Source organism: Oncorhynchus mykiss, chromosome 12, assembly GCF_057628025.1.
Source record: "Oncorhynchus mykiss isolate SJ-2025 chromosome 12, ASM5762802v1, whole genome shotgun sequence".
Taxonomy (NCBI): domain Eukaryota; kingdom Metazoa; phylum Chordata; class Actinopteri; order Salmoniformes; family Salmonidae; genus Oncorhynchus; species Oncorhynchus mykiss.
In genome coordinates this window covers 65538885-65548805 of record NC_143033.1, presented here as the reverse complement: position 1 = coordinate 65548805, position 9921 = coordinate 65538885, and the positions used below count along the sequence as shown (strand labels likewise).

Sequence of the window (9921 nt, the reverse complement as noted above, 5' to 3'; positions counted from 1 at the left end):
CACTTCTTCTAAACCTGAAAAGGGAAAACTTCTAAATATTATGCAGCGAAAACAGTTGTCAAGTCAACACCTCCATCAGTGCTGCTGTAAACTGCATCACAAGAGACATGCCTAACGGGAGATGTATTTTTTTTAAAGTTAATAATAAATGCAGTTTCAATGTTTGAGTTGCTTTGTGTATTTACCAGATTTGCTTGTGACAATTTTACTGCAACACTGCATCAAAGTTGCTTGACATAGGTGTTTGAAAGAGCTGACAGTCAAGGCGATCTAATGAATATAAGCTCCCCGCCCACTCAGCCTGTCTTTTCAATCTTCCTGGTAGTTAGTCATGAGAGAAATGTACTTTTCAGAATGGCTGTTCAGGACCTTTTAAAGTATCAAAATAACCAGAGTTCAACCTTATCATGTGATATCAACGCAAGAGAAGAGATAGACAGGAATTACATTTAGTCTCACGGGTGGCCAGAAATAACTATCTGAATGCCAACATTTTGTAGGGCAAATAGCACTTGCATCAGTACATCAGTTGCCAGTTTCCACACTGTCAGATTAAATCATCCCACAAACCTCTTTATTTGAAAATGAACTAGCTAATGCTAGACAGAAGCATGGTCTTATACATTGTAGAAGAAAATATAACTAATCCTCTTTCCTATGAAGAATTGAATGAGCATATCCATGAGAAAATGCATTAATTAATTAGTCCATTCATTCATGAATTCCTCCATTGATTATTTATTAATTGATTAATTCACTCATCCCATTGATTAATTAATAATTCACTCATCCGTTATTCATTCATATTTGACTCTGTTTCCTCCTCCCCCACAGATAGGGTAAACCTGGTCAGGGATTCACCTGGTGCCCTGTTTGGAGTGGCAGAGTTCATCTTTAAATACAGTGACATGTATCATGCAATTGGCCCAACGTCGTCCGGGTTAGGGTTTGGCCGGGGTAGATCGTCATTATTAAATCCCCCAACTAAGGATCGCTACATTGGTGTCAGAGCAGCCCAGAGACCATTTGGAAGTATACAGTTATTGAAGAAAGGTAATAGTGTAGCATCCTTAGTGCAATATCAGATACTTTATTAGTAAATAAATAATGTGGAGGGACTACCAGCATCGTGTAGGGGAAACCCCAAATGACTGAGGGGAACCATGATGACACCTGTCGGAAGACAATGGTTCGGCGTGGGAAAACCCAATAAAAGTTGAATAATTGATTGATATTAATAAATGAATATGATACCAATTGGGAAACCGTGGTAACATGATTGAATTATAAACTCCTTTTCAAGAGCCTGTCTTTCAAAGATAATTCGTAAAAATCCAAACTTCATAGATCTTCATTGTAAAGGGTTTAAACACTGTTTCCCATGCTTATTCAATGAACCATAAACAATTAATGAACATGCACCTGTGGAACGGTCGTTAAGAAACTAACAGCCTACAGACGGTAGGCAATTAAGGTCACAGTTATGGACACTAAAGAGGCCTTTCTACTGACTCTGAAAAACACCAAAAGAAAGATGCCCAGGGTCCCTGCTCATCTGCGTGAACGTGCCTTAGGCATGCTGCAAGGAGGCATGAGGACTGCAGATGTGGCCAGTGCAATAAATTGCAATGTCCGTACTGTGAGACACCTAAGACAGCGCTACAGGGAGACAGGATGGACAGTTGATTGTCCTCGCAGTGGCAGACCACGTGTAACAACACCTGCACAGGATCGGTACATCCGAACATCACACCTGCGGGACAAGTACAGGATGGCAACAACAACTGCCCGAGTTACACCAGGAACGCACAATCCCTCCATCAGTGCTCAGACTGGTCGCAATACGCTGAGAGAGGTTGGACTGAGGGCTTGTAGGCCTGTTGTAAGGCAGGTCCTCACCAGACATCACCGGCAACAATGTCACCTATGGGCACAAACCCACCGTCACTGGACCAGACAGGACTGGCAAAAAGTGCTCTTCACTGACGAGTCACGGTTTTGTCTCACCAGGGGTGATGGTCAGATTCGCATTTATCGTCGAAGGAATGAGCGTTACATCGAGGACTGTACTCTGGAGCGGGATCGAGGTGGAGGGCCATCATGGTCTGGGGCGGTGTGTCACAGCATCATCGGACTGAGCTTGTTGTCATTGCAGAAAATCTCAACGCTGTGCGTTACAGGGAAGACATCCTCCTCCCTCATGTGGTACCCTTCCTGCAGGCTCATCCTGACATGACCCTCCAGCATGACAATGCCACCAGCCACCATTCCCGTTCTGTGTGTGATTTCCTGCAAGACAGGAATGTAAGTGTTCTGCCATGGCCAGCAAAAAGCCCGGATCTCAATCTCATTGAGCATGTATGGGACCTGTTGGATCGGAGGGTGAGGGCTAGGGCCATTCCCCCCAGAAATGTCCGGGAACTTGCAGGTGCCTTGGTGGAAGAGTGGGGTAACATCTCACAGAAAGAACTGGCAAATCTGGTGCAGTCCATGAGTAGGAGATGCACTGCAGTATTTAATGCAGCTGGTGGCCACACCAGATACTGACTGTTAGTTTTGATTTTGACCTCCCCCTTTGTTCAGGGACACATTATTCCATTTCTGTTAGTCACATGTCTGTGGAACTTGTTCAGTTTATGTCTCACTTGTTGAGTCTTGTTATGATCGTATAAATATTTACACATGTTAAGCTTGCTGAAAATAGACGCAGTTGACAGTGAGAGGACGTTTATTTTTTTGCTGAGTTTATTTTATAGAGCTGCCAACAACCTTTAATTAATGCACAGCCTGATATTCAAATACATGTTCAGATAAATTATAGAATCTGGGCAAGTCACATGCAACACAAATACAGGTAGTTACTGTATATTAGTGTAACTATTAAATCCATTTTTATTTTCTGCAGATAAATTATGTTGCACTTAGGCCTACACATACAAATACACAGATGTGGTAAGCAATGATTCTGTCAGCTTAGGCTGTACATCTCTGACTTGCTCATCTGAATGCTCTCTCTGTTGTTTTCGCTCTCTCTCCCCGACCGTAGATCTACCTCTCTTTCTGAATTGGCGCTAAGTGCACATCATTCCTAATGTATTTGTTACTTCTATGTATTAACCTCCTTATTTGCCCCAACATGCCAGATGGAAGAAGAGAGACAGAGTGAGAGGGAGAGAGAGAGAGAGAGAGAGAGAGAGAGAAGAGATTGAGTAGAGTTGTATAAACATACGTATGTTTATCTAACCCTACTCCATCTCTTCCCTCTCTCTCTCCCTCCATCTCTCTCTCTCTGTCTCTCTTCTTCCGTCTGGCATGTTGCCGGAGGGAGGAACGAGGGGGAGGAGAGTGAAAGAGCGAGAGAGCAGGTGGGCGGAAGAGAAAAAGGCAGAAAGGACGGAGGGACTCCAGTGGATTCTGAGGGTAATTTGTGAGATGATGCCAAAATAACCTCTAACCTACTCAGCATTTCTCTCTTCCTGACACACGCACACACATACATACATACAGTCATTTTTTACAGTATACTGCCCTGGTCTATCTCTCTCTAGCTCCAGACTGAAGGACCCCCTAAACATAGATATTGGACCCGCTTAGCCCACTCCCATTAAAATATTAACAATAAGAAACACTCATGTCCAAACTGATCTCAGCTCAGCCTTCGCAGCCTTTTTCATACAACTCCCTGAAATATGTTGTGTCCCTTGGGACCCTGTGATCATGCATCACTGGTGGTGATTGATAAATCAATCAGTCCACTACAGTCCTCTTCAAACCCTACCTGTTTATTGGGCCTTTGATAAATAGTCACAAAAAAACACTGGGACGGTTGACTCCAAAGTGGGGTCATGGTCCTTGTATAGTTTAGATCGCACTTGGTGACATCTGGAAAAATACACACATGTAGTTGTCTTTCTGATACACACACACGCACCAGCACGGTCCGGCACGGTCTCAGACCAGTACGGTCCGGTTCCCCCCATAGACACGATTCTCTGTCAGGTACATTTTGGGGACCTCCACGATGTCCCTGAGAAGCCCTCTCTTAGCTCCTCCAGCACCAGTTTCAGGCCCGGGTTGTCGCCAGTCTGGGATTGCAACAGGCGAGGGACCAGAGGGAGCAGGGTGAGGGGCAAGCACACGGAAGCTGTCCCTGTACAGGCTGTGTTTCCCTCCAAAGGGTAAGGGCACAGAGGGGCGGGGCAGCCAAGGGTGGCAGGACATGGTGGGAGGGGCTTTGTGGCCCGGCAGGCGGCTGTGGGTGGAGCTCTTCTTCAGGCTAAGGTAGGAAGAAGGGGCTTCCAGACCAGAGATAGGGGCAATCTCTGACCTGAAGAGAGAAAAAAAGGTGAAAGGTAGGGGAGAGAGGGATACGACACACACAAACACACACTACCCTCTAGTGGCGAAATAAAGGAAATACACACACACATATATACATACAAACATACACACACACACACACACACACACACACACACACACACACACACACACACACACACACACACACACACACACACACACACACACACAATCACACTTCTCTGGTGTAGTGGTACCTGCTAAAGCGCCTGTAGTATGCATGAGCTGTGCTGACTAAAGGATCTGCTGTCACAGTCGGGGTCTGGCCTGGATCAAGCTGTCTATAAAGTGCCTGAGAGAAGATATACAGATCTGTTAGAATACAGGTTGGACATTCATTCATTCATTTAGTCTCACCTTTCCACTCACACATTCAACTGGCTCCATTGTTTACTTTTGAAAGGTAGATGTATTCACAATTTCCATTTCACAAATTGAGAGAAGTTAACTTAACATTGGCTTCAGTTAAAAATGTTTTATTTAAATCCATGCTTATTAACTAGACCTAAGTCCATGTTAAGTGTACTTATCTGAATTGGGCCCTATGTCATTATGTCAGAAAATGAAATATTTCCCAATATTATTGTCAGTTTGTCTGTCAGTTTGTTTGTTTACCAGCAGGGTGCAGTAGTGGTCCAGCAGGGGGCCATGTGGAGCAGCCTGGCCCCTGTAGCTGCCCTGCATTTCACTGATTGGCTGAGAGAGCAGGCGCACTGTCCCACAGTCCCGGAGCTGGGGGGGGGGGGGACGACATACACACACAACCATCAGGTGCTACCTTTGAATGAAGACACAGACACACACATACACACTCAATCGCTCTCTCCTCACCTGTTGTGCCAGCTCATTGAGGAAGTGTGTGTTCCAGTGTGGAGGGGCACGTGGGTGCAGTGTGTTGGCCAGGGGCCCCGTCTGAGGCTTCCTGTCGTGCTCCAAGCGTGAGGTGACAGAGAAGTGACTGCTGGTGGACACCAGGGGAGAACGCTGGAACAGAGGGGGCAGAGATGCACCCTGAAACACACAAGATGTGTGTGTGTGTGGAGAGCGAGAGAGAAGCCTTGTTTATACCTGGTTCTATCATGCATCCTTTGTCCTAATCTTGTCCACATTCTGATTGTACCCACATTTTTCAGACAGGGTAGACTATTAAAAGACGCATTGGGATCTGATTATGATCAGATCTCCTTGACCACTTTTGGAGGAAGTCAGGCACACATTGGGTCTGAATATCTTACAAGTGTAGACAGATCTGGACTGTGAAACCATGTAAATCATCATTATCCCAAAATCATTGAGAGGTGGCACTATTGATTTATGGTATCAATGTGTCTTAAAAAAATGTATATAGCAATATTATTTTGAAAGAATAGCTGTCAAATAATTTGCATACAGGAAATCTGGTCACAATGCTGACAGTGGATATATGAGACACATTTTAAGACCATATTTCTGAAAATGTGCACACAATCAGAATGTGAACAAGATCAGGACATGCTAGCTCAGGTATAAACGAGGCTAGAGAGAGTGGGTGTAAACACGTTTAAACACTGATAATCATAAAATAGCCTATAGCCCATAGATGGTGAAAAATATAGCTGCTGAAACACAAACCTACCGAGCCACATCTCTTACTAAATGTATAAGACTTATAATCAGAATTCTTTGAATCTTTGTTAGGCCTAATTCAAATTGTAAATCGTCTTCCTCTTAAACCTACCTTGTGACTCTCCACATAAAAAGGCAAGGGCTGCACATACATATGGCCGACACCTGCACTTGTCTGTCCCAGCTCTCGCCTGTGTCCCTTCCACAAAGCCATTGGATTGATGTGACAGTTGACCCAACAACAGGAACTACCTGTTCACTTAGCTACTAAAATACCATATGTTTACATGAAAAAAAATATGTTTACATGAATGAAGAAAACGAGATATCACACATGTTCTTCAAATCAGCAAAAAAGGAAAGACAACACGACAGGAGCTTCAACAGTGCTTGAACATTATGCTTTGTTTTGGTAATATCGTCATAGATACCGTAGACGCTACCAGCGAAAATTCTGCGCGCGCACACACGTCACTCAATGGACAAACAACAATGGACTTGTATTTAATTAATTTGGTCCATTCAACAACAGAGCGATACGAACCTTGTTTCAGCAGGATGTTGTATCTATACCATATGTCATGCCGTATTGGAATGGATTTATTGATAATATATGTTGGAAAAAAGTTTGGATGTTGCCACACACATACCTACCTACTTGTTAACAAAATTAAGGAAGTTTCCTTTAATATTATTCATAAATATTATCCTGCCAACCAATATATGAAGAAGTTTAAGGAAAACATCAACTCAAATTGCTCCTTTTGTAATGACCACCCAGAAACAGTGTTGCATCTTTTTTGACATTGTATTCATGTAAGAAAACTGTGTTAAGACATCAGTAGATTTATAATTGAACACATTTCTGAAGATTTTACACTATTGTGGAGAGATGTACTGCTTGGATTCTTTACATACAATGAAATAAGCTGAAACATTTTTATGTAATTCATTTCATGATTCTTTTGGCCAAATGTCATGTACACACATGTACATTTACAAACAAACACAAAACATTTTCTTACACTACAAAAATAAATTGAACTGTATTTTAAGACAGTTAAATACTCTACTAACAAAAAAGCTGTTAAAATTGTAAGTGTATGTGTCCTACCTAGGTCCTTGTGTAATTGTAATGTGATATTGTACCCCCTAGCTCCATTGTCCATTGTATGTAGTCTATATGTACTTGTGTTCCCTCATGTACTTTCTGTGTTGATTTGTTAATAAAAAATTTAAATTAAAAAATTAAAAAAACTTTTTTTAAATTAAATGTGGCCATATTCTCAACACAATTTTGCACGATCTGTTTCAAAACACCTTTATTTGTTTTATTTATTGAAATCAGTGAAATTATTGTAATTCAGTTCATACAGAAGCAGGTTTGTTTAGTCAACAATTGGAAACAAAATAAACATTCTACAAGTGACAATATTTATTTACAAACACCAAGACAGACAGATGTGAATATTATGTGTGGTACGGACGCGTGCTGTTAGTCGTACTGTACGTTGTTATGGTTTACGACATTGTGCTGCTTTACAGATTAATGGGTTGTCAGAATGAGTGGTATATGTCATTCATTACACGACAGAGTGATGTACAATGTGAAACTGTGGCGTTCTTTGACAGCTAAGCTAGATGTAGCATTGGCGACGAAGATGGCTGAATTTAGTTTACCACAACCAGCACCATTCCTCGTCGTGCTTGGCGAACCTCCAGTCCCGTGGAATAACTGTCTTGAAAGTTTTAACACATCTCAAAGATGTGGATTTTTCTAGAATTTCAGACAAGTGGAGGACAGCACTGCTCCGTCACTGCCTCGGTACAGATGATTTTCAGAGCGCTTGGATCGGCTCCTACAATTCACCGGTGCAGTCAGCATCCTACTGAACCACTTCGCCGGGAAAGAGCGAGTGCTCCTCCGACGCTACCGGTTATGGAAAAGACACTGACGCCCGGGTGACTGCATTCAAAGCAACATGGCTAATCTGAGGGAATTGGCTAGCTCTTGTAACTAACTATAGGACAGTTCAATACGAGATCAGTTGATAGAGGGGATGTAATGTGAAAAGACAAGGAGAAACTGCTTTTGGAATCGAATAATTTACAACTTGATGGAGCTATTAAAATAGCAGTCCAGGTTGAAGCGGCTTTGGAATGCTCTACTATGCTAACAGACAGCTCCGCAGCATACACTCAGCCCCTAGCCATTCTCACACAGCAGCAGCTTCAGCCCGAGCAGGCGCACTACAACGATCACACGCTGTGCACGCCCACCCACGTTGATAGCTGCATGGACACATACACCGGCATGCCCCTGCAGCAGGCATACTGATAAACAAACAGAAGTAGCTGTGGCAACTGCGGGTCTAGCTCTCACAATTCAAGGGCTTCAACTGTTCAAAATACAATTACTTTGCTAATGTGTGTCGTTCAGCCCCAGCTGCATACTAGCTCCACCTAGAACAGGCCCTTATTTTCATCTCACTCTCAACATGAACACACTGAAATCCAAACCGTCTCCACTAACCATGTGTCATTCAAGACATGCACTGTGCAGCTAGCTGGTCGAGGTGGGTTTGCCTTTGTACTGGATACTGGCACTGCAGTGTCATTGCTCAACCTTGCCGCTTACACGATTTTCAGTCACCTACCACTCCCAACAGCGCTCCACTACCCTGTGTTGGTGTGGTAGATCCAAGATAGACATTGCAGGGACACTCCAGGTTCCAGTACTCTACTGCGGCAAGCGTTTGCCATCATTCCCATTTCACGTTGCAAAGCGGGGTGCCAACCTCCTGGGCCTCGACCTCTTCATAGGCTTGGGGTTCACACTGAGAGATGAGTGGGTCAACTATCCACCAAGTTACCGGCACATGGCAAAAGAACTGGCCAACTCTGTTTGATAGACTCTGCTGCCTCACAGCTTTTGCTCACAGGCCCCTAGTGAACCCGGACGTGACCGCAGTCATGCAGCCCCTGTGGCGCATTCCCTTTGCACTGCATGATGATGTCACAAAAGATCTCCAGTCACAGTTGGAGCTAGGCATCATTGCGCCAGTCAACTCTGCTCCCTGGATTTCAAACGTGGTCATCGCATGCTGGTGTGTTCAGATACACACGCATGCCTTTTGGACTTAGCTCCGCCCCCAGGTGCTTCCAGAAGGTGATGAGCACCATCTTCGCTGGAATACCCGGGGTGGCAGTCTATCTGGATGACATCGTGGTCCACGGCCATGACCTCCACATCCATGACCATCGACTCAACAGAGTATTCAGTGCTCTACTGCGGAACAACCAGACCCTGAATGGTGGAAAGTGCACCTTTGCAGCTCCAGCCGTCGAGTTTGTGGGGTTCCGCCTGTCGGCCAAGGGCATTGCCCCACTCATGTCGAACATTGAACGCTGTTCTCCTCATCACAGAACCGACCTCAGCCTCTCAGGTGGCCTCATTCTTGGGCATGACAGCCGACTACCTCCGGTTTCTGCCCCACTACTCTCAGACCTCAGCTCCCCATCACCAGCTCTTCAAGAAGGACGAGCCATGGGCCTGGACGGCTGACTGATCAGACATGGTCCGCTCACTGAAGAGCCAACTCACCACAGCCCCAGTCTTGGCTCACTTTGACCCTGTCTGCCCCACCATTGTCACCTGTGACACCGCAGCTGGAGCACTAGGAGCTGTCCTCTCACAGCTGAAGAATGGCATTGAGAGCCCTGTCGCATTTGCCTCAAGGGCCCTGAGCCCCACTGAACAACGGTACTCTGTGGGCGAACTCGAAGCACTGGCCTGTGTCTGGGCGTGCGAAAGGTGGCACCTATACGGCCGGCTGTTCACGCTCCAAACCGACCACCAGTCCCTCACAACACTACTGTAAGCAGCAGGAACTGGCTACAAGCCACTTCGGCTGCAAAAATGGGCCGACCGCCTCAGACAGTATGACAATCATC

At 44.8% G+C, this 9921-nt stretch overlaps 1 protein-coding gene across 1 annotated transcript; it reads right to left on the bottom strand.

Annotated features, from left to right (window-relative positions):
• Positions 1-2727: 2727 nt before the first annotated feature.
• Positions 2728-6413, bottom strand: saxo3 (stabilizer of axonemal microtubules 3). The gene is made up of 5 exons (XM_036938009.2): positions 6080-6413; positions 5194-5373; positions 4978-5094; positions 4560-4654; positions 2728-4327 (listed from the first exon to the last, which is right to left on the bottom strand). Exons 1-5 carry the CDS (start codon positions 6179-6181, stop codon positions 3952-3954), a joined length of 870 nt encoding a protein of 289 aa, XP_036793904.2. The 5' UTR covers positions 6182-6413; the 3' UTR covers positions 2728-3951.
• Between the last annotated feature and the right edge of the window lie 3508 nt (positions 6414-9921).